At 38.0% G+C, this 25,307-nt stretch overlaps 1 protein-coding gene across 1 annotated transcript in view; it reads left to right on the top strand.

Annotated features, from left to right (window-relative positions):
* The first annotated feature begins 9,422 nt into the window (after nucleotides 1-9,422).
* Nucleotides 9,423-25,307, top strand: part of LOC123309511 — a 33,650-nt gene continuing 17,765 nt past the window's right edge. Inside the window, exons 1-4 of the mRNA XM_044892666.1 lie at nucleotides 9,423-9,602; nucleotides 9,666-10,010; nucleotides 10,065-10,168; nucleotides 10,232-10,329. Coding sequence (XP_044748601.1) covers nucleotides 9,459-9,602; nucleotides 9,666-10,010; nucleotides 10,065-10,168; nucleotides 10,232-10,329 — 691 coding nt within the window. The 5' untranslated portion in view covers nucleotides 9,423-9,458. The remainder of the gene's footprint in view (nucleotides 9,603-9,665; nucleotides 10,011-10,064; nucleotides 10,169-10,231; nucleotides 10,330-25,307) is intronic.

Below are 25,307 nucleotides of genomic sequence, written 5' to 3'. Positions count from 1 at the left end.
TTTCCTGCCGCTACCCTGACTCCTATCTGATTAGGTTGGGCTCCATCTATCTGGGGGACGCCTAATCCTGGTAGACCTCCTTACCACCCTTTCTGCTTCCTCTTGATCGGTCTCCATTACCTCCTCCTCATCATTGCTCTCTAATCCCGTGTCTGAATTCCGTGTATGTCTCCCATACCCCTGTGGAACCATTATCGGATGAAACCTCCGAAGTTTCTCTATTTCCGAATCTGTCTCACTAAAATCCTCAAATCTTTCCTCTCTTCCTGACAAATGTTTGTCAGGGCGCTTTTTCCGAACCTTTGCGACATAAGGCTTCAGCCTGTTAATTTCGACAATTCTGCTCTCCCATCCCCCACATTTTCGTATCCTACAGGTTACCGAATCAAACACTTCCTTGACCCTGTATGGCCCTAACCATTTCTTTCCCAATTTTTCAGATACCTCCTTGAAATATAACAAGTCTCCTACCCTGACTTTCCATCATCTGATCTTCCTCTGTATTGACGTCCCATGATACTCGTTTACTTGATTTCGACCCCCTGGGTCTATTTACCTCTTGATACTCCACTTCGTTCGTATCCACTACTATTTCAGTAAACTTCTCTTTGCACCTTTTTCCTTGTTCCCTGTTATCATCCTCATCTCTCTGTTTCTTCCTAGTATAACCGGTACTAATTTTTAAATTCTTCCAAATTTCCTTCCCAGTTCCTTCCATGCAACTCCTTTGTTCATGGCAAACATCAGTTTCCCAGTTACGCCCCTGATCTACGTCGATCATCTGCTCTACGTTATCGGTTATTCCCATATTCGATTCTGCCAACTGGCATTCCTCCGTCGCGACCGTCCTTGGCACGCGTTCGCTATTCCCTGACCACTTTTCACGTTGGTACCCAGTGTTATTCCCAGCCATTTCCGTATTTCTCGGTCCATTTCTAAAATTCCTAATATTTTTATTTGGAAGTATTATTTCCAAGTCCTGTTCCGGTCTCCCCTTGAATTTTTCATTACGAATTCCTAAATCCTCTTGAATTCCTTCCGCAAGTCCTACCGCGGAACTAGCAGGCAGGACCCAACCACCTGTTCCTGTACCGACTGTCCTATCAATTCCGTCAACGATTCCCTTGTTATTCTGTTCATTTTCCGTTTTACCCTTAACTCCCACTTGGACACTGGCATCCTTAAATAATTTCACCTTTGGCTTTATACCTTCGAAATTCTCCGTCTGCGTACCGGACTCCTTAAACTGTGCCCTAATTTCCACATTGTCCTTCGGTTCCCTTAACCGTTCCCCATTTGTGTCACTTTTGACATTATCCTCCAGTACAGTTTTCCCTGCGTTCCTCTCAAATCCGGTTTTCCTACGAACAACTTCCCTGAAGTTTCCGTTGACTTGAATCGTTCCGGTAAATCCCTTACTATCTTCATCTTCCGCACATAATTCGCTTTCTATATCCCTTTTATTCAAAAATTCGAATCTCCTACCCCACATCATAACGGACGGCTCCCCTTCATAACTAATAAGTGCCTCATTTGCACTGAGAAAATCTCTCCCTAAAATAACTTGGACGTTCCCTAACATAGAGTCATCACACAAGATAGCCGTCCAAGTTGTACCTAATTTTCCTCCTACAGGTCCCACCAAAATATTGGCCGTACCCCAGGTACGTAAACTATGACCTGTTACACTCGTCAACCGATGGTCGACCTCCTCTCTATTTATTCCATCTTCTGGAATTATACTCCTATTTACAAGAGTCACCGCGGCTCCCGTATCTACCAAACAACGCCTCGTCCTTCCATTTATGTTTAATTTAATCATGTGAGGTGCATCAAATAACCCTCCGGAATTCACTTCCGGGATCACCATTACCGAACGATTCTTACTTTCCCCCTTATATACATGCCCCCCTGGCATCCCCGAATAAACCTGCCCTTTTAAAAATGTCCGGCCACTATCCCGGCAGTTGGATTTTGGCCCTCCCCGTTTAAATAGTCTTGTCTCTTCGGCTGAGACCCCCTCGAAAATGGAGGCGATCGTTTAAGAATAGCTCCCGTACTTCGCCCCCCTTCCTTATCAGCATTTCTTCCTATCTCCTTGCTTTCACGTTGACCCCAGGCCATATTTGCTTCAGCCCCTCCTCCAGGGGGTGTAGTTCTCCGTATTCTATTTTTCGAAAAATTCTCTCGTCCCTGACGATTTTGTCTTGGGCAATCCCTAGCCCAATGACCCTTTTGTCCGCAACTATAACAACCTCCCTGCGTCCTTTGCCCTGATCTGTTATTATTCCTACACTCTCTCGCAAAATGACCCGGTCTACCACAAGAATAACATTGCGCTGTATTCTTCTTTGTCTCTGCAAATTTTCTAATATTCCCCCTTTCATCCTTCGAGTCGTGCCCCTTTTTCCCGCAATGTTGACATCCCTCCGTTGCATCTACCGCCGATACCCTCATATTTGATGTCCTTCCTTGTATCATCCTTGTTGCGGTCTCTTGTAATTTGACCAGTCCTTCCGCTTTTTCTAAATCTAGATTTTCTTCTCTTAATAAAGTTACCCCCATATCTTTCATCAAGTCTTTGCGCAACCCGGTTTTAAACTGATTTAATATCAACTCTTTATTTTTCTTTTTAATTCCCGCCTGTTCGTCTAGCGATGCTCCGCCCAAATCTTCCCGGAGTCATTCCGCGCCTATAATCCGCAGCCTAGTACAAAATGATGAAACATCTTCATCATGTCGCTGGAAACAACGACTTAAATTCCACTGACTCTCCCCTGGCAATTTTGATGGGGTAAATTTTAAAATTAGCCGCTGTTTCAATTCCGAGTATTTCAATTTATCATACGCCTCATCAGACTTAAAATATTCGTACGCCGCGCCTGTCAGTTTTAATTTCAATAGAGTAAGGGTTTCTTCCTCACTCCATCCGTCCAATTTCGATCTCAACTCTAATTTGTCGAAGTACCGCTTCGCGTCTTTTCCCGAAAAACTATCAAGGGTTGTCGCAATCATCCCCAACGAATACATAAACGTAAACCTCATAACATCTTTCTCGGCCACCGCAGGGGTGGTAGTACTAGCACTAGCCGCCGGCAACATTTTTCAAAACCTTGTAAATAACCTCAATAACAATTGAATCCGCAAACTATCTTTAAACTCCGCAAATTAAACGAGGAAAACAAAACAATTATATCAGGTTTACGATATTTCAAAGTATGAATCGAGTATCCCTATATATTTCAAAAATCCCAAAATACGCTGCGCACACCCGATAGAATTAATCAAACTATAAACGCCAAATACTCTCCCTATTCAAATTATATCAACCATATATATGGAAACGCCCTAAAAGACAAATTATATCACCAAAAAAAAAATATTATCCTGAACGCAACTGTGATCCCAAAAATAATTAACGTCCTGAAAGAAAAATTATATCACCAAAAAAAATATTATCCTGAACGCAACTGTGATCCCAAAAATAATTAACGCCCTGAAAAAAAATTATATCACCAAAAAAAAAAAATATTATCCTGAACGCAACTGTGATCCCAAAAATAATTAACGGCCCTGAAAAAAAAATTATATCACCAAAAAAAAAATATTATCCTGAACGCAACTGTGATCCCAATAATAATCAACGCCCTGAAAAAAATTATATCACTCAAAAAAAAATATTATCCTGAACGCAACTGTGATCCCAATAATAATTAACACCCTGAAAAAAATTATATCCCAATAGCAGAAATAAAATTCAATAAACAATGTCCTGGAAAAAAAAACCTGCAACCCTGTCTTGTCCTAACCTTCCGAATTATTCTGTAAATCAAACCGATCCAAAAATTATATCCAACTGACTTAAAATTCCGAAATATTCTGACGTTTATTTAATCAAGACACTTAACTTGAAATTACCAAAATTCAAAATTTCACTTAATTGAAGCAATTAAATTCAAATCACCGAAATTCAAAATTATTTTAGCCTCCAAATTGATGGAAAAAATAATTCAAATGATTTCACCCTTAAATCCGTGTTCAAATTCTAATAAAACAGCATTAAAAACGTCTCAATTTTTTCTTATCTGCTTTGTCTAAATTGATTTTAAATTCGCAAGAAAAAAAAAATTTGAATGAAACTAACTAATTCTCCAACCCACTTTTTGTAACAAAATTACCGATCATTCGACTAGTCACCGATAAACACAAAATGAATTATTAAACACGCCAAAGAATTATAACTTGATTGACGACTTTTCTTCTAAAATTTTTCGATAAACTACAAGTCTAAATTCAATAAATCCGCGCACACAACTTTGCGTTCAAAATCCTACGTAATTGATACTCAACAAAAAAATTTCAAAAATTATTCACTTCAAAACCATCAAATTCCTGCAAAATCAAAAATTTCAAAACACACAGTAATATACACTAAAAAAAATAATTCACCTGAAAACAATGAAAAAAAAAAAAAATCTTTCACCATCAGCCAAGAATGCACCTTCAAAACAATAAAATTATCGCGAAAAATTAAACTCAAATCTTCAATTCTGATCAACTACTTTATAAATTTTTCTTAACGTTTCCATCAATCAATTAATTAAATCTTCCACAAATTATTGAACACCAACGTTCTTCACGAATAAAATTTTCCAACTATCTACCGATTAAAAACTTGATAACTTATCCGATTTTAAAATAAAATTCTGATCCACTACAACGAAGAGTAACTAACGAACTTTTATCCAACTCTACTCAACTTTCTCTAATATCGCGGCAGCTAGACTTTATTTTATCTTCACAACTCTACTTTTCACTTCTCACAAAAACTCGATTATTCTTTCAAAATAAACGAAAATCGACGCAAAATGAAATTATTCTTGGCAATAGAAATAACTCAGAGTTCCTTCATCCGAAAGTCCTCAAATTCATTGATATATAATCTCAACTAAATCCATGAATCATCCCTTAATCAACCACAAAATTCTTAACCACAATTCTATCAATACTTTTCACTTATACAATGATGCCTGTTAAATTATTGGATTTCTTTTTATCTCAACTCGCTCCAGAAACACTTAAACTTTAAAAATCAAACTTCTCAAATAAAACAATTTAGTATTCTATCCCAGAAAAATCAACTTGAATCCCACCGCTGTCACCAGTGTAATAAACGCACCCCAGTATCTCGATCAGCAGAAGAGCGGCTTTCCACTGATCATGGGGTGATTATTTTTAGATGTTAGATACACAAAAATTGAAGGCCCTCGAAAGGGGGAAAATAATGATGGATCCGGCCCGTCGCACGAAGGACAGGTCTTGAAGTTGAATATTATTATTTCTGGGGAGATGTTTAAATGAAACTCATGAAAAACTTTAACAATTAAATCTATTATAAAAATAAAATTGGAACTTTTCTACAAATACGTACTCGGTCGAAGGCGACCAACGAAAATCTTCAATTTCTTAACACATGCAATTAAGCGCAATACAATAAAACATAGTTTCATAACCAAAATCTTGGATTCAAATTCAACTTCCCAACTTAGCGCGCAATAATAAATCAATACTTTATCAATGAATTTTAGAGGAGCTTTCAAGACTCTGGACGAATAAAATTGGAACTTTCTACCTTTTTCTGCGACTGCTGTTTGTCTGACGCTGCCGATGAAAACTTTTCGACACCAGACTTTACCCGCACTAATCGGCGAATTCTTTACACTTAACCGAACTTCCCGCACTTTTCCGTCGCAAACGTTTTTCGCTTTAAGTTTCCCTATCTAAAATTCCAACACAATTTTCTATCTGGTCAACAAAATAGACGATCACTCCTCGAATGCTACTTTACTGACTTCCGATAAACTGACTTTAACTTCAAATTATTTCCAAATTTCTTCTACCTAACTACCAAATTCTCGATATTCCGTTTCTACTTGAACAAAACCAACAAAACAAAGGACTGGACTTTTCTCTACACTGAACTTTTCCAAATATCTATGAGCCGACCGAGTCTCTGATTCTATTCCGTGATCTACCTAGACTTTTCTCTTACTTCGTGAAAACCTGATTATTCTAAGTCCCTATCCCAAGTAACCAGTAACATATCTGTTATGTTTTCTTGGGAGATCGAATGGGGAACTTTGTTATGTGTTATTTTTCTGTAACCATTACGTGTCTGATACGATATTTGGGATGTACCTGTGCTGTATTTAAATTATATCCACATTTTGTAAATTTCATGTACCCGCTCCAAGATATCCACGTAACATATTTGTAACATTGTTCTTTATTTGCCATGTATCATTTTGAGATCATCGACAGAGCATGACACCATAAGCGTTTTAACTACCGTCGAGGGCGCTGTAAAACGTAAACAAATATGGAGGATTGTGAGAAATGCTATTGATACTCTGCTGTCGTTTCGATATTTATTTATTATCATTTAGACGTTTTGTCAGTTGAATAGTGGATTACTGAAAGTGAAGTGCAGATATTGAACGTTTGATAAGTTATTTGTGTGTCATAGTGATTTTCCAGTGAAATGGTGAATTACTGAAAAGAGAGTGCTATGGATATCGAACTGTAGGTCAATAAATCATTTCTCGTATTTTCATAGCAGTCCTATAAAACATAATAGGCTATGGTTTTATTATATCCAGTATATAAAAATTATATTTGAATAAATAATGTCATGTTTGGTGTAAATTTCGATATAAGTTATTTCCTCACGTGTTGCATGTAACTCATACGTAGAAATAAATGAATAAATCATATACTTATATTAAAAATTTTCTTCAGAAAGATATGAAATATGCATATAGTATTCTTTTCAAGCATGAAAAATTATGGAAATTAATATAAACTATTGCAATATTGAACTCGTATTTTGATTTTTCAAATAGTGTGTATTTATCGATTATTTTCGAAAATAAAATTGATTATTGTTCTCCAAGAAAAATTAGGGCATGTCTTTCTGGTCTTTGCACTTTCCTGTATTAATGAACTGTTGATTATTTTTTTTATGGAATGCAGGAAAGTGCAAAGACTAGAAAGACATGCCCTAATTTTTCTTGGAGAACAATAATCAATTTTATTTTCAAAAATGATCGATAAATACACACCATTTGAAAAATCAAAATACGAGTTCAATATTGCAAAAGTTTATATTAATTTCCATAAATTTTCATGCTTTTTCTGAAAGCATTTTCAATAACAAATGAAACATAATAAACATAGCACAAGAACGTAATATATATAGACCTCCCATGAAACAAATATTTGCATGATCCATGCTTGAACTATTTTTGCTCCTTTCAGAAAGGAGATGTGTTCCTTGTTTGAGGCGGACATAGGAGCATAGCTGCTACATAAGCGCTCTGTATTTGTACTCTTAGTGTGATATATCTGTTATAAAACAAGGAACGTGGGATACATTTCTGCTTCATAACTGTTATGAGATATGGTCACCTGGGATACTTCTTCCTTACTGACTGACTCTACAAAAGATTTATAACTTCTCTACTTATCCGTACCGACTCGAAGGGGTATGTTTTCGATATTTTTCAGATCACGTCCCCGGACCGACTTAAAGGGGTATTATTTTTGATCACGCTCCCCGGACCGACTGACGAACTTTTTCCGATGTACTTTTTCCCCGGTCTTCCTCTCCCACGCTATGGGTGGTACCAAAACGTCCCAAAATCGAAATCATTGGACGATCATTCTTGCTGAGTTGAAAAATCAGCGTTCCCAAGCTCGGCGGTTATAAGACAATTTCGGCTACTTCGAATTCTGAGAACTGTTTTCCTCTCAGGGTCTCCAGACTAATAAATCTTTCTTAATCTACATGACTAACCATTTTCGCTTGTTCCGAAGTCCCTATCACCGGATATTGAAATCAATTAAAGATCTCCTTACTGAGTGTCATGAAAAACATTTTCAACTCTTATCGGTCAGGTTATATTATTTAAATTCTCGCGACTTAATACCGTCTGATCTCAAGCGCCTCAAAGTATCATATTTCCGCATGATAAATGCCTCTGCAGCACGGCTGCAACAATGTATAAAAAATTCTAGCGATACCTTTTTCGAATTATGCCAAATTTATTCGGAATCTCGTATTCCGATTTATTACAAGAAGCACCCCGCTGGCGTGGATACTCAGGGGGCGCGGAAAGCACTTTGGAGTGGCGAAAAACTTCCTCCACCCCTTCCTACCCCGGGTTAAGTTCCACTCCTACTGCAGAAGCACCCCGCTGGCGTGGATACTCAGGGGGCGCGGAAAGCACTTTGGAGTGGCGAAAAACTTCCTCCTCCCCTTCCTACCCCGGGTTAAGTTCCACCCCTACTGCTAAAGCACCCCGCTGGCGTGGATACTCAGGGGGCGAAGAACGCACCTAGGGGTGAGCTGTCGTAAATCTGTGCCGTCTTTCATCCCCTCACCTGGCTGAGGTCCGATACCTGTCCGTTAAGTGTACGTCTCAGGTTCTGGCTGGCGAACAAGTCCGTAAACCCCCGTTTAACTTTTGAGATCGGATCCCGTTTCATTCCGTCCGTTTTGCCCTGTAAATTCACTGATTTCGAGCCTTTCACTGTACGAATTTTATAATAGTGCCATTTGTGTTTCCTTGTAAGAGTCGACAAATATAATTTGTGTGCGTTGATTTTGAATTTCACTGGTTGTCGCTAACACACCAGACACCAAGGAACCTTGTCTTCGGCTAGTAGCTACCAGGGTAGGTTTGCTATTCTCCCTTAAAGAATAGCTGACGCTCGAGTACACCGAGGAAAACCCGTTACAAACCATGGTTTCAAAAAATTTATCTCCCTAGAAAATATATAACTACAATATGTAGAATTCGTTCTAATCATTGTTGTAGCCCTTTTCGCCTGAACAAAATTAAAGTTTTCAATTCAGCAAATTGTAAATAGTTGTGGACAGTTAGGAGATCTTTCCCATATATTTTCATCATGTGAAAATAATATGGATAATATTAAAAAATTATATTCTGACCTAGTTTTATTGAGGAGGAGAAAAGAACCTCTTCCAATTAATATATATGATTGCTTTTTTCGTAATGAAATTTCCACTAATAAAGTTTTGATTGGTTTTGTTTCATGTTCAAACATTAAATTATGAAGTTAACTTATTTTTTTCTTGGAAATTTTTTTTATTTTTTTTTTCTGTTTCAGTCCTGTATTCAGACCAAAAAAAAAGTTCTCTATAAAAATTTATATATAGAATCCGATTGAGTATTGGAATTACCAAGACCTGCTTAGCAGCAGGCTCATTCGGCTTATATGGAAATTTGTCTGAATGGCCTAAGCAGCCGTGGACATAGTAAAAGAAAAGAGTTGTTACTCTTTGGTAAAAGGAAGAAGAAGAAGTATTCTAACTCTATAATTTTTGATTCTAACCTAACTCTTTGACAGAGTCTATGTGGTAAACATGTTTTGAAATGGCGAAACGTTTAGGAGATTCTTCATTTAATCGTAAGAAGATTTCCAAGAAACAAAAACTGGACGATCATGATGAAACACTTTGGGACGATGATCTTGATGATGATTGTTTTGATGAGATAGCTAATAAAATATTGGAAAAAGTAAGATGATTAAAATTAATGTTGAATGTAGGGATTATGATATACTTATCAACTCTTTTGAAGGATCATATCGTGCAGTCTACTCAAGAAAACTCATCAGTTCTGCTTACTTATAATTCTTTCAAACCAAATATACCTTTCGCTTCTACTCAAAACTCATTAATACCCACTGATGATTTCAAAAAGCCACAATCGATGGCTGATATTGAAGATCTGAAAATGAAATTGACATACCTGCAACAAAAATGTGAAGCCAAAGAAGGTGAAGTGTCTATTCTACGCTCACAAATGAAAAAATTCAAATCTGATATGTCTGATGATCTATTGAAAAAACAGAAAGAACACTTGGAAATCATAAGCATAAAAGAAAAAGAACTAAAGTCTATTAAAGGTCAGCTTGATTTTAAGGTCAGACTTGAATTACTTCAATATATATTTTCCTTTAAAATAAAACATTTATAGGATTTAGAGATAGCAAACTTGAAACAGAAAATCCTAGAGGTATCAAAAACAAATCTGAATAGTTCCAATGCTCTGGAAATGAGCAAAAGAAGAAATATTGAAAGGTAGACAAATCATATGTATTAATCGCTCTGATTTTAATGTTCAATTATTGTTTTAATATGCAGCTCACCAAGAAGATTTTCTAGTAAGAATAAGGATAGTGCATCAAAAATTACCAAAGAAGCGGAAAGGGATTTTGAAACTTTCATTTTATTGGAACCAGGTAAAATAATACCCAATTTTTCATTTGATTCTGTTCTCATCAAGGTTAGAGTTATGTTGGTCTGATGAAATCAAATCTAATTGAAACCATGAGGCGATTTCGGATAGCTTTTTTGGTTGGTTGGTTGATTGTAAACCGGTCATTTCATAAAATGATGTCAGACCCTTAGTTGTTCACGACCCATTCTTATTATTCATAAACAAAACTATTGGTTAAAAGGCTGTCAAGTAAAAGTTGATGTACGTCATTTCACAAAACAATTTGTTAACAACTGTAATTAAGTTTGTTTTTATCTAAAGTGGAAACCAAATTTTCATAAAATGCTAAAACGCAAAGCAGTTGTCTTCTTATCCTTCTTCAAGTGCCATATTTGTTCCAGAAGTGGGCAATCATCAGGGCTATCTAAATCTTAGATACTGTGGATCTGAAAAGTTGATTCAAACATCAATTTACTCACCACCTCAGGTTTTGCAGCCAAGAGTGATATCTCCTCAATACGCTTCTTCTTACCTGAATTTCTCCTTGCATTATCAGCAGCAATGAATGAATTCATGCATTCATTCATTCATTCACTGCTGTATCCCATTACCGAAAATAAACCTACAAAAAGACTCAAAAACAAAACTATTGTTGCGAACAAACTTACAATTTCTTAGGGCTACTTGCGACTGTGTGCCCTCTTGTGACTGAAGAGACCCAACCATGACCCACAGATCCTTCCACACTCCTAGTATAGATAGTCACCAACCAGATCTGGCCGCTGCTGTATTCTTCTCAAGTCTCCATTACAACTGTGGACCAAAGATCTCCACTGTGATCTGTCTAACGCTAGTTGTTCCCAGTTATGATTAGCATTAACTGATTTTAGGGATTGATGTGTATCCTTAAACCCATTATACTGCCCTCCTGGTTTCCTGCTCCCTCTGTGCATTCGCCATACAGAGCTCTTTTGGGGAGTCTTGTGTCTTGCATCCTCAGAATGTGGCGGCTCTATGTGAGATGGGCCCTCGTTACTTGAGTCTCAATTGTTATACAACTCGCGCGCTGCAAGACTTCTGCATTTGAAACTTTGTGGAACCATCTGATGTGCATTATTTGTCTTAGATGACGTTGTTGCGTTTGTTCAAGCTGTTTAATAAGTCACCTGTAGGGCGTCCAGCTTTCGCTTCCGTAAAGAAGCGTTGGGAGGACCACTGCTTTGTAAACAACTGTTTTGGTCTTCAGATTGAGGTCGTGATTCTGAAACACTCTTTCTTTAACTTCCAGAATGCCCGTGATGCCGAATTGATACGGTTATATATTTCCGTGTCCAGGTTAGCCCTAGTATTTATGTAGCTTCCCAAGTATTTGAACTGCTCTACCGGTTCTAGAGTTTCATATTCTAGGCTGATATCTGTTTGAAGGTTTTCTGGCGGACTTACCAGGACTTTGATTTCGTCAATATATTAGTCTAGAGCCTAAAGCTTCGTATATATGTTTATAGGTGTCCAACATTATCTGTAGATCCTCTGAGCTGCTAGCGATAAGTGCGCAGTCGTCTGCATATTGAAGTTCCTTGATAAACGGGTTTTTGCTCTGAGGCGCTCCAGGTTAAGCAGGGCTCCATCAAATCTGAATCTTAATCCAACACCTCATACAGGCATACACAATGCAATTATCGAGACGGCTATGGTGAAAATATTGAACAGTAAAGGCGCTAACACGCAGCCTTGTTTTATTCCAGAGTTGGTGAAGAAATGGTCGGTTGTAGAGTCATTATGCTGTATTCTAGCGGTGTTGTTGGTGAGGAGGCACACTGCTAAGAATTTTTCGGGTACTCCAAGGCGTCCCATGATTTTCCATAGCGCTCTCCGATTCACCGAGTCGAAGGCCTTACTTAAATCGATATAGGCTCTATAGATCCTTGATTGTTGTTCATGGGCCTTCTTTTGCAGCTGTCGCAGTGTAAAAATTAGGTCCACTGTACCTCGATTGGGTCGAAAGCCGCACTGGCATTCAGGTAATAGCTTTTCTGAGAGTGGAATCAGACGATTAGTCATAATCTTCGAGAGAATTTTACCAACCACACTAAGCAACGATATGTCCCTGTTATTGTTGCAATTTGACATATCGCCTTTGTTCTTATAGAGGTTGATAACTAAATCGTCTCTGAAGTCTTGTGGCAGATCTCCTTGTTCCCAGATCTTACGGAATCGGAATAGTGTAGGAGACTATTAACGATGACTTTATCCAGGGCTTTGAATATCTCCGCTGGAACGCCGTATAGACCTGGTGACTCATTATTTTTCATATTTTTTATCGCACTCATGATTTCCTACATTGAGACATGACATCAAGCGATGTCATCGTACTATACACAGGGAGCCAGTCTAAAATGGATAAATCCCAGTCGTTATTTTGATTCAAGACCTGAGAGTAATGCTCCTTCCATCTTTCGAGAATTTTTCTATCATCAGTTAGGATAACTCCATGGGCATCTCTTATAGGGGAGTTAGCTTTTCTGCTTGGACCATAAACAGTTCTTATAGCTTCGAAAAAACGCCTGTAGTCATCTGTAGTTATCTGTATCTGTAGTTATCTGCGTAAGCTTGTATTTCCCTAGCTTTTCCTCTCCACTGGCTATCCTTGATTTTTCTTATGTCTTGACATACCTCGCGTTTTATGTTTATAATTGCTGTTTTCATTGCTTTGGGTTTTGCCTCCGAAAGGTGTGCGATATGAGTTTCGCTGCCCAGTATTTCTTTGGTTGTATTCGAAAGAGATGATTTGAAGTGGAGCCAATGTCGTCGTTATAATCCGGTGATGTTAGACTATCTTTGACGGCAGCTGTGAATATTTCTTTTGTAGAAGGGTTTTGTAGTTTGGAGATTTGAAGGCGCTCTCTTAGAAACTTTGGCTTGTGTTGGTATTTTGGGAGCATTGAGATCTTCATTCTCGAAATAAACAGCCTATGATGAGTCCAGCATTCCACATCTTCTCTGGGTTTGCTGGCCAATACCTCTTTGAGATCTTTTCTTCTCACGATCACATAGTCGAGAGTATGCCACAGTGGCGGCCTTTCCTATGAGGCAGGTGAGGCAGTGCCACACCAAATAAATTCTGGAAATTACACGTATTAATCGAATATTTTATGAATCCATTTCATCATCCCTTCAGTCTAAATTCCCCATCATACCGTACGGCAGTGGGTCTCTGTTTTCCATAATATCCAAACTCAATCTCACGATCCTTCTATATTCATCTCACTTCCCCTTCAAGAAGTAAGAGGTTTGAGGCATGCCTACGCGCTTCCTTGTCTAGCGCGTTATCTACATCGACGCGACGAGAATATATCCACACGCCTTTGAAAGCGGCTTCTGATTATAATGAATAATAATTGAGGCATGCGTCGGCCTTCGAATCACGATCGTTTCAATTCCTCGGCAAACTGCAATTATTCTGCAGTCTGCACTGTTCGGGTTAATCCGGAAGCGGGAGATAGCGAAATAGGGTTAGTTATCATTTGTTTTTATTTGGTGGTACCACTTTGTTTTGTGTAATTTTTTATTTTGTTGATTATATATCTTTAGGTCCGGTTACTCAGTAAAGGTTTAAGCCGAGATCTAAGTTGATCCTAGACTAACCTGACGGAATTGAACGAAAATGTCAAAGTCAATCTAAGATCATTGTAGTTAATCTCGAATCTTGTAAGTGATTTATTGTCATTCTATCATCTTTTATGATCCACGTTTTGTAGCGTTGATGATGAGCGATGATAAATGAAAGCTTGAGCTTGAAGAAAAAGAATACAACTAGTTTATGGCTTATCTACCAAGAATACGTAAAATTTTACATAATTATCCGGCAAAGAATTATTTTCCTATGTGTAGATATGTATATACAGTAATGTTCGCTTATAACTGCTCCGTTTTTAGCGAACTTTCGCTTGTAACGAACCAACGAGAATAAAAATAATAATTAATTGCTGAGAGCTATTTACATTTATCTCTTATTGCGAACTTTGCTTATAGCGAACCGATTTCGGCGATCCCTTAATCGTTTTTTTTTCTGATATTCCTCACCATCTCATACTGTCACGAGCCGGGACTGGTATGTCAATGCCCTGAGCGCGGGTGGCGTCAGGTCCCCCTTGAATGGAGGAGTTCCTTACGTGTTGGCCAACCTAGAAAAAGGTCTACCAAGGGGGATGATTGCTTCCTAACGAAACCTACTTCATTCTTTCCGCAATGATCAAATATAATCATGAAATTCTACCGAGCTTTCTAGAGTTTACTGTTAAAGAGAAAAAAAGATTTTCATAATCTCTACTGCTGATTGGTTGAAATTTATGTTGGTATTACTACTTCTTGTGACAATTGACATGTTTCGTTGGCAAATGTCAAGAAGGAAAAAGTAATCTGTTAGGTTATGGGCAAAATTTTGGTTATGTGCACAATCTTTGCTTGAACGCATTCTTGTTTTCTTGTATTTTGTAAGCTATACAGCACATTGACAATATTAATATCATATATATCAGTAAAAATGACATTTACCAATGAAATATGTCAATTGTCACAAGAAGTAGTAATACCAACATAAATTTCAACCAATCAGCAATCGAGGTTATGAAAATCTTTTTTTCTCTTTAACAGTAAACTCTAGAAAGCTCGGTAGAATTTCATAAATATATTTGATCATTGCGGAAAGAATGAAGTAGGTTTCGTTAGAAAGCAATCATTCCCCGATGGTAGACCTTTTAGACCTTTTTCTAGGTTGGCCAACATGTAGGGAACTCCTCCATTGGGTCTCGTAATAAAATAGGTGTTCGTTATAAGGCGCATTTATACCAAACGCGAATAATCGAGCATTATTCGCGAACACTGTTTGCAAACAGTAGTACGGGCCGTGTAAACAGTCATCGGCACCGAGCAGAGTTCGCAAACTCTGTTTTCGAACGTTTCAGAGAGCTCGAGCTCATTTCGCCACATGCCGGTTAAGTAATGTTTCATTATAAGGCACTGTTTGCGAACAATGCACGCAATATGCACAGGCGGTGTAAACACTCATCGACGCCGAATAAAGTTTACGAAGCCTGTTTCAAAACGTTTTAAAAAGCTCGATCCCGTTCCGTCTCATGTCTGTAAACCGACGAATCATCAAAGGGATTCGGATTTCCTTGCACATCTGACGTCATATCATCGAAAACACCTGTGGACCGTGATAAGTTATTGGGTCTTGGTATTTAATTTATTTTAAATTTTGGTGAGATCTCTTGAATCGTGATTTCATAATTAATCAATTCATTTGAAATGGAGTCCATTTACGATGGCTTCACAGATAGACGGTAATAATTTTCGATATTGATGGTTTTGAAATTCGGTAAAGGTACATGACACTTCCATAAGAATCTCCCGTAGCCAAAAATCGTTAGTGCCAGTCTAACTGATGCTGGAATGCTCTCTCGATGATTGGTGTCTTTCTTGACACTTTTTCCTCAATTTTGTCCGATAGATAGATAGATACTTTATTGTGTCAAATACATTTGGAAAAAATGTTTACACTCGTCACAAAATTATTAACAATGGGAAAAAAATATCTTAATGTATAAAAAACATACTAAGCTAACTAAGCCAACTAGAGGGCCAAACTCCCGCGAAATCGAAACTTAAATACTCATCCATGTTATAAAAGGCACACTTCAATAACAGCGCCTTCACGGCATTTTTGAAAACCTTTGGACTGAAGGCCCTCACGGTGGGTGGAAGTTTGTTATAAAGCTTCATTGACATATAAAATGGCCCATTTTGCGTTTTAGTGAGACGACAGAAGTCACTGCGGAGTAGATGCCTGCCTCTCGTAGGGTAATCGTGAAAATCTGCATTCAACGCAAAATGGACAACATTGTTGTGCGCAAAAATTAAGGCTTCCAGAATATACAAACAGGGGAAGGTGAGAAAACCACCCTGAACATACGAAAGTCTGCAATCAGCTCGATAATTAAGGCCAGAGACGACTCTTACGGCTCTCCTCTAAAGACCAAATATTCTATCGCGTGAAGAAGAATTCCCCCAGTCAAGAATTCCATACCTGAGAAGAGATTCTATTAAAGCGAAATAAGCTGTTCTAAGAATACTAGGAGATAGGCGGTTTGACAGACTCTTGAGAAGAAATATAATATATTCCTACACAATCTCCCTGCGAGCAGGTCAGCATGGACACCCCACTTGAGAGTACTATCCAGTGTAAGGCCCAGAAACTTCGTACTACCATATAGGTCAGGAGAATAAATCTCTCTCAAAGAAAAAATTAGCCTGATGGTCTTCTGCTCATTTATCACCAACCTGTTGGAGGTAAACCAGTCGAGAGCCCTCGACTGAGCACCCACAACTCGCTCGAGCAAGGCAGCCAGAGAATCAGATGCCAGAGAAACAGTTGTGTCATCAGCAAAAAGAATTGTTAAATAGTTGCCCATAAAAAATGGCAGATCGTTGATAAAAATAAAAAATAATAGAGGTCCAAGAATAGAACCCTGGGGCACCCCGTAGTTAATTTTTTCTCGACTTGACCAAGTATTATCGCTGAAAACATATTGGAATCTGTTTGTCAAGTAAGAACCGATAAGCTCACAACTGCTCTCCGAGCATCCATAAGCCCTCAACTTACCAAGCAGAACACGGTGATCCACACAGTCGAATGCTCTCGCTACGTCCAAAAATAAGGAGATGGAGTACTTACCCTCCTCAAAACAATGAAATGCGTTCTCAATAAATTTCAGTATTGCATCAAGAGTATTTCTACCCTTTCTGAAACCAAACTGATGACCGATGAACAAGTCATTAACCTCAAAATAAGCAAGTAACTGAGAGCATAGGAGCTTTTCAAAGATTTTTGAGAAAACTGGGACTAATGAAATTGGTCTATAGTTCTTGATATCACCAATTTCACCCTTCTCAAACAAGGGTATGACCTTCGATATCTTGAGGCAGTCGGGATAAGTACCTTCCTTAATACATAAGTTGAATAGTTTGGTAAGGGGTTCCACCAAACCATTGATATTTCTTTTAATCAACGTTGGAGAAAGTCCATAAAAATCTCTGCTCTTACTAGGTTTCAAGGAATTAATCGCATCCCTGACATCATTAAATGTAACCTCCGAGAAGGAAAAAGCAGTATTCTCCACCACAGGAATTATACCTACAGGGTCGAAAACCTGATCACCCAGGCCCAGATCTTTCAAAGTTTCATGGGCAGCGGATGCGAAAAAGTTATTGAACTCATCTGAAGAAAAGTTCAGACTGTTTCCATTTCGCGAATCATTTTTACTCCCTATCACATAGTCCTAGCAACATTATTAGAATTTTTGATAATATTATCATTAGCCTTAATCCTGACCTGTTTCACTCTTCGCTTATATTTTAACCTAAAATTATTACGAGCTCTTTTTAACTCATCAGTTCGAAAGTGGGAATACATATCATTTAGCATAATGACATGCGATAATGACATGCGGCAGAAATTTCTGAAAAGTTCAGTTTCGTCCGCTCTCAAGTCATCTAGCAGCTGGGTATGATTTCTTCCTTTCAGAAAAGAATTCACCCAGGTTGTGCGTCTCCTCCTCTGGCGTAGTTCTTTCATTTGAGAGATTATTACTATCAGAGACTCTGATTACTATAGATTCAGTAGAAATTGCAATTTTAGATAATGAGGGCTCCATGTCGGTGCACTTTAGAGAGACCTCGTTGAATTATCAAGAACAACTTGTCGTTCGGATAGGCGCGGGCTGTGTGAACACCTCCCATTCTGAGTTTTCGAACGTTTGAAAACATTTCAAAACGTTTCAAAACGTTCGAAAACAATGCTCGTTTGGTGTAAATGCACCTATAAATTTATTGTGTTATGCACAAAAAGCCAGCAGACGTTCTCTGTTCGAATTGATGCTGTCTGTGCCGTGTTTCCCTATTATTCCTCGCCACAGTTCTGAGTCTTGTCATCTACCCATTCTGACGTTGAAGTCTCCAAGGAGAATAATTCGTTCTCGTTTTGGGATTTTACTTAGGGCTGTGTGCACCGACTTATTTAAGCCGAGATTAACGTTAATACTCGATTATTTCTCTGACTTCTACAGCAGTTTCCATAGCAATCACCTTATTAACATTAATCCTGTCTCAAATAAGTCGGTGCACTCGGGTTTTAATGTATCAACGAGTGTTTCGTAGAAAGTGTCCTTTACGTTGTCAGAGGAGTTCAAAATGGGTGCGTATACTGCAATGATATTCACAAACGTGTTATTTGCTGCAGGAAACCGTAGGGTCACTATACGTTCTGAGATGCTAACTGGGTTTTCGGTTAATTTGGCGGCCAGGTCGTTTCTAATGGCAAAGCCGACGCCATGTTGTCCGCTTTCGCCTTCCGGCAAGCCTTTCCAGAAAAAAGTATACGCTTGTTCCACCAAGCTACCTTCGTCCGAAAAGCGTGTCTCGCTTGAGGCAACTATTGCAATGGATGTTCGTTGCAGTTCCTTATCGATTAGGGCGGTACACATCTCGGATCGGTCGGCCTTGGGGTTGTCTAGCAATGTTCTGACGTGCTTTTCATTGATGGTTGTACGATGATTCACTCGCTCAGGCACCCTCCCCCGGAGATCCGAATGGGAGAGAATTTCACCTCCGGATACAAATTTTGTCCTGTTCGACTGATTCATCTCTTTGTAGGAGCTGCGTTAGAAGGTGTTTAAAATGTTTAGACTTTGCACTGTTAACGCTGTCAGTGCAACTTTGGTTGCGGTTTCGACTAGATTATCTAGTGGCACAGGTATCCTGAAACGACAAGGTCTAAGACGTAACTTAAGCAACGCAGAGAGCCATTTCCTGCTCAAGCCATGTTTAGGCTAGGTAATTGTGGGAAACAGAGTTTTTTTTTGTTGTTGGTGTAGCAGGGGGAAAATCTGCAAGTCAGACGAACCACCCTCTCCTGAGGGGAAACAAGTGTGGGGATTCTCACTCTCCTGACCTCGAGACCCACTAAAAACCCTTAACTGCTTCTTGAATATTGGTTCCGGGCATTTGCCTATAAACCGTTCATCTCTTAGTAGTCTTAGTCGGTTTTCTTCTCGCACACTATCGTGCTGGGATTTATGTGTTTATCCTCCAATGGATAACACTTTATTGGATTCTTTAATAAGTTTATGTTCTTATTTTAATCTCTTGGTCTCCTTCGGTAAGTTCGCATTCTCATTTTGTCTTCCTCTGGGTCGTAGTCCACTAGTCTCCTGAGTTCTTGATTCGGATGGTTTATCGCTGTTTCGAATATTTTCTCTGCTTTTCTGTTCATGAATTCCGTTATGGTTTCCCATTTCAGCTCCCTATAAATCTGTCTATTCCTGACAAACCAAGGTGCATCTTGCACATCGTAGCAGCTTGTTTTCAGTGGCCTGAATTCTTTTTATATGGCTCTTTGCCGCGAAACCCCAGGCAACTGATCCATAAGTCAGTTGAGGCCTAGCAACGGCTTTGATAATCTTCAATTTTGTCTCGTTTGACATGTGGCTTCTTCTTCCTATCAGAGGGTAGAGTCTATTCATCGCTGCTTTCGTTTTGTCGATTGCTTGTTTGATATGACTTTTCCAAGTAAGTCCTTTGTCAAGCGTTATTCCTAAATATTTGGCTTCATTTTTCCAGTCGATTTCTTCGCCGTCAACTTCCAGTTTCGTTGTGGGTCGCAGTCTTCTCTTCTGTAGTAATATTGCTTGGCTCTTTTGTCCATTGAGCTTGATTTTCCACTGTATGCACCAGTCATTTGTTTCGTCAATCGTCTCTTGTAGAACTCTTTCTATTACTTCTGGGTTGCAGTGTCGAGTTGCTATGCCTGTGTCGTCAGCATATAACGTTAGCATAGTTCTTGGATTCGTCGGAATATCATGAATGTATATGTTGTACAGAAGTGGCCCAAGTACTGACCCTTGGGGTACTCCAGCCTCTATATCTCTTGTGGAGCATTCTCCTTCCACTTTCACGTAAAATCTCCTATTTTTGAGTTTGAGATAATTCCTGATCAACTTGCATATTTTGATCGAATATCCAGCACATCTCATCTTATATATTAATTCTCCATGCCATACTCTGTCGAATGCTCTGGCGACATCTAGTAAAACAAGACCTGTAGCTTGTTTATTTTGGAATTCCTCTGTAATGTACTCAATACACAAGTGGTTCGGTAATGAAATCCGCCAAACTCTTAATGGTCCTAACATTGATGTCATCAACCCCTGCACTCTTAATTTTCATATTTTTAATGATGCTCACAGTTTCATAAGAATCTATTGGCGACAGGAAAATGGAATGGGGATTCATTGGGGGTAGTCCAATGTATATTCTTCCTTCTGAAATCAACTTCCTGAACGTTGATCCATTACATTCAATAATTCCATATTGTGAAGTATTTCTTCTGTTGATTTTGGACAAAACTAACTCCAACTGATCAGTCTCCTTGAGAAAGGAATTTTGACTCCTTATTGCAGCGATAATTTCATTTTTAGAAAAGTTCTCTTCATTATTTGAAACAAAAATACTCGGATTACGCATTTTAGTTTCTTTTATTTCGTAATTATCTCCCATTTTCTAGGCTAGTTCATTCATCTTATTGGTTGAGCCACTTGTGTTGCATTTAATTTGAACAAAACCATCCTTTCTGTTCTTCGAATTAATTCCCACCGATAATCTACATATATCAACTTTATCAACTATATTGATATACTTATTTGTTCTAGAGCAATCATGCTTATTTTAATGCCATTTAGATCCACATTTGGTTTACTAACTATTGATATAAATTCCGAAATTCAAATCGGTGTTTTTCACCGTTAAACAACAGCAAATGAGGAGCGGTACTTGAAAACAACCTCTCACGTGCACGATCGATTGAATGTCCTTGAACATTTTAGTCCGAGAGCTGGCAGCAAAAACAACTACCTCATAAGTTACCAAAGGTTTGGTTTGGCACTTTGGTTCAACTTTATTACGAAAACTTGAAACCGCCCTTCTGCTGGGCGTGAGTGGTCGCCTTATGGGATAAAAAAAATTGAAAAGATGAGAAAAAATCGATTGGAACTTTCTAATAGTTACCAAGATAAATGTTGTGTCAAAATGGTCTAGGATCTTAACTGAATTGAAATCGTAAGCGTCTGCCAATAGGGGTGGTCGCTATTTTGAAACAGACGCTGTCAAATACAGGGTGGTCCAGATCGTAACCAAGAAATTTTAACCACGTATTCTACATCAAAAATAAGCCCTAGTTTGTCATATAAACATATGTCGAGGAATGTTTCCTCTCCGAGATACGGGGTGTTAAAATTATAGAAAAAAAAATGTTTTTTATTAATAACTTTCACACTTCTTAAAATATTTTTATGAAATTTGAGACATACGTTTTGAGCATCAAGGAGCACTTTTTGCATAACATCATTTCTATTCTACCAGTGGCGTCCGTACTGCAGCGAGACTGAATATTTTCATTTGAACGAAGAATCCATTGGCAAAAAAATAACCTTCGCTGTTCATCACCTTCTCGTAAACCTTGGACGGGTTGCAAGAATTTTTGACTTAGAAAATCGAATTGTGCGAGCTGCTATTCGACTGCTTGTTGTTGGATTCCTATCAAATTCACGAAGTATCCTCCATGGCACACTTTGCTTTCCAGAATAAAGAAATTACAGTCTTTTATGGTTATGCTTATACAAGCATAACAGAAAAGAGTAATTGGAAACCAAAACTGTCATTTAAGTTTTTTAATCAAATTAATCTACCCAAAAAATTGGAGTTGGGTGTGTGTTGAATTTATCTAATCTTAGAAAATTGCTACAAAACCTGGTAAGCTTTTTATTGCTATATCAATTTTTTGCGATTTCTTCATGCATGAGAATGTGTTTTATTTTTTTAACCGGAAACGGTGCCTCGTACAGCAAAAAGTCAAGAGACCGAATTTGCTCCAAATTAAATAAGGATTTGAAAACTAATTTTTATTGTCGGAAAGACCAGTGGCGTATCATTTATTCATCTGAAAATATTCAGTCTCGCTCCAGTACGGAGGCCACAGGTAGAAAAAAAAAGAAATGATATTATGCAGAAAGTGCTCCTTGACGCTCAAAAACTATGTCTCAAATTTCATAAAAATATTTCAAGCAGTGTGAAAGTTATTAATAAAAAACATTTTTTTTTCTATAATTTTAACACCCCGTATCTCGGAGAGGAAACATTTCTCGACATATGTTCATATGACAAACTAGGGCTTATTTTTTATGTAGAATACGTGGTTAAAATTTCTTGGTTATGATCTGGACCACCCTGTATTTGACAGCGTCTGTTTCGAAATAGCGACCACCCCTGTTGGCAGACGCTTACGATTTCAATTCAGTTAAGATCCTAGACCATTTTGACACAACATTCATCTTGGTAACTATTAGAAAGTTCCAATCGATTTTTTCTCATCTTTTCAATTTTTTTTATCCCATAAGGCGACCACTCACGCCCGGCAGACGAGCGGTTTCAAGTTTTCGTAATAAAGTTGAACCAAAGTGCCAAACCAAACCTTTGGTAACTTATGAGGTAGTTGTTTTTGCTGCCAGCTCTCGGACTATTTACTAAACTTTCATTTCATCGCGGAAAATAGTAAAAACTGACATCCTCACAAGAAAGTCGTAATTTGATCAAAGGATGCAAATTATGAAAACTTCAATAAACTTTCCCCATTGTCACGAGATAGATAAAGATATTGAAATATATTTTTAATGAAAACTCTCATTTAAACTGCAAAATATTCTCCGTTCCTCGATGTAATAGTTATTTTCCTAACAAGTGTGGAAAGTGATACTTTACCGCAAGAGACTGCAGGTAAGCTGTCGAGTGCAGAAAAGGCACTTTCCACATGAGTTAGGAACAATATGTTTCCTACTAGCGTAAGCGAAACACTTTCACGGAGAGTTTTCGTCTTGATATCGACTTTAGCAATTCCAGTCGTTCGGAGCTAGAACTACAAGGGAGTAGAAATTTAACGCCTACATGACATTGAGTTTATTTTAGGAACTTGCTGATATCCAGGCCGTTTCTGATTTTCATCACACTCTTGAGCATCGGATATTTCGACCACAATGTATTGGACTTCTTTCTGAGCTCTCGAAATAGCCAAAGAATACCTCTTCTCTTATCGCATTTTTTATTCCCTTTTGTGAGCACCATTTCGAGAAATCTGTCTCTGCCCTTCCATATCTCAAACAAGATTTTTCTGTTCTGTCTAACAGACTTTGGTAATTCTTATGATTTATCCGAATCCATTTTCGTTGCTTTTTATAATGAAATATTAAGAAATTATATTTTTGTGTGCTCAGTCGCATAGAGAAACGTTTGAATTTTATACAAGCGTATCGCTTGTTTGGAATTCCCCATTGTGTTTTAGCTATGTTCATCTGCCATTTTCCATATTCTTCCTGAAGTTTTCTCTTGTCTAGATTTATTGAGTACCTATTAAAATCGCATGAAGAAGTACGAAAAATTTCTTGTTGCCTTTAGTTTTGATTCCTTTTTCGGATATCTTACCAAAAAGGAATTTTGATATACAGGGTGTTTTTTTGGCCTGAATCTTATTCATGGTTTTCCTAGGCCGAATCTGAAAAAATCCAGATACTATATCAGTATATACTAGTTATTGCAGAGAATAAACGTACCAAATATCAAAATATGATTCGAAAATTACGGGTGCTAAAAGATGGATCTACCGAAAAAGTAGATCGCTGGGCTTACTAGTTATAAACTATTTCACTTCATAGACAAAGCATGTGTCAATGTTATAAACAGTTTGTTTGAATTTTAATCTGAGTTTGAGTGAAGTGATTAATTCCGCGTAACTCGAACTCAGATCAAAATTCAAACAAACTGTTTCTGATACTGACATCTGCTTTGTCTATAAAGTGAATTAAGGGTACGAGTTAATCCTTAATTAAGGAGGGTAAAGCAACCACAAAACAGAGGGAAATACTCAATTTTAACTGAAGTTATGCGCCATCGATATAAATCGGCGAATTTCTGTCCTTAACGTCAGTTACTAATCTTTTGGTTTATATCCTTGGTGAAATTGGCCCAAGTGTTCAGTTAAATTTAAATGAGATAGGTATATTAGTCCAGTAACTTTATACATCACAGCATGTGTCAAATCCGGTAGTTCTTTCTGTTTTTTTGCAGATTTGTTTATGATGTTTGCCTAATGAATAATCCAAGTTTGTGACCTCGAGCGCCGAACGCAACTTTGTCAAAAATCAAAAAAATCGTGTTGTTTTCAAATTTTGGTGATCATAACCCTAAAAGACTAATTTTTGAAAAAACTTCTTCAGGACGTTTTTAAAGTAGACTAAATTTGCAACAATATGATGCCAGAATTGTCTGTGTAGACTCAATACTTTCCGAGATTAGGCCTTTCAAAGTTCATAATTTTTTTTTTTCGCAATTTTTTGCAATTCGGTCGTTTTGATTGAATTTTGACCCTGAATATACTATCGAAGCCCTGTACTTTTATGATGGGATGTTGAAGAAGAAAATGAGAAGTGCGAATGATGATGGTTAAGCTAAGCTACGAATGAAGAAGTGAAAAAGATAATTACAACAAAAGTTGATGAGTTAATTCGTTACGGAATAGAGTTATTTGGCAAAAACGATGATATCGGTCATCACGGGCTACCAAATCTGTGTTCTCATATTACGCTCTTTTATTTTGAGCGCCCATTCATCACAACGCTTCCAGCTGCTTTCAATATTGTTGCACTGAGAGACAACTCTTCCGCAGTATTGACATTGTTCCGTTTTTCTGGATTCTTCTTCCTTTCTGCCACAAGAAACTCTTCAGTTATTTTGTCTCCGCATAGACAACAGTGTTCTCTGAAATTGAAATGCTCAGAGACAGATCTCGTGGGCCTTGAATGCGTAATATTTGATTTTCCACTGCTAACAGCTGCTTCG

The sequence above is a fragment of the Coccinella septempunctata genome, chromosome 3 (genome assembly GCF_907165205.1).
Source record: "Coccinella septempunctata chromosome 3, icCocSept1.1, whole genome shotgun sequence".
Lineage (NCBI taxonomy): Eukaryota > Metazoa > Arthropoda > Insecta > Coleoptera > Coccinellidae > Coccinella > Coccinella septempunctata.
The sequence above is the reverse complement of the archived record's forward strand: the minus strand, read 5'-3'. Positions and strand labels throughout refer to the sequence as shown.